The following is a 610-nucleotide window of genomic DNA, read 5'->3' on the forward strand; positions in this document are numbered from 1 at the left end:
GTGTGTGTGTGTGTGTGTGTGTGTGTGTGTGTGTGTGTGTGTGTGTGTGATCTTCCTGCAGGTGGATAGCCAGCCAGGGTAAGGGTGAAGTCCTGTTAAGCATGGAGAACAAAGAAAGCCCTTTTCTTCTGTTTGTGTTTCTGGCTAAAGGCGGTTGTACGCCTTGTCTGCTTCTATTTACGCTGCTAGATCTGGCCTGAATGCTGTGCTACAGGTGCTTGGCTGGGCGTCGGAGGAAAGACTCACACCGACCCTCTCTTTCTCTTCACAGCTGTCCTGGGAGCAGAGCTCAGCACCCAAGCTGAGAATGGAGGGCAGAGGACCCCTCCCAGCACCTCCTGGAGACCCCGAAGGTCCAAGCGTTGTTCCTGCTCTTCCTTGATGGACAAGGAGTGTGTCTACTTCTGCCACCTGGACATTATCTGGGTCAACACTCCCGAGTGAGTCTCTAGAGGGCATTGTAACTCTAGTCTTCCTTTTCCTGCTCCGGCTTTCTGGAGCCTGGAGCCCGGAGCTGGGGCTGGAGTTTCTGTTCTGGGAGTTTCTGGTTTTAGCATTTCTGAGGACACAAAAGAGTGCCTTCTGGCGGGGGGGGGGGGGGGGGGGGGGG

At 55.1% G+C, this 610-nt stretch overlaps 1 protein-coding gene across 1 annotated transcript in view; it reads left to right on the forward strand.

Moving 5' to 3' along the window:
- Edn1 (endothelin 1) overlaps positions 1 to 610 on the forward strand; it is a 6,693-nt gene that overhangs the window by 1,840 nt on the left and 4,243 nt on the right. Inside the window, exon 2 of the mRNA XM_055595069.1 lies at positions 272 to 440. Within this exon, the coding sequence (XP_055451044.1) occupies positions 272 to 440 (169 nt within the window). The remainder of the gene's footprint in view (positions 1 to 271; positions 441 to 610) is intronic.

Source organism: Psammomys obesus, unplaced genomic scaffold, assembly GCF_907164565.1.
Source record: "Psammomys obesus unplaced genomic scaffold, mPsaObe1.curated_primary_1811, whole genome shotgun sequence".
Classification (NCBI taxonomy): Eukaryota; Metazoa; Chordata; class Mammalia; order Rodentia; family Muridae; genus Psammomys; species Psammomys obesus.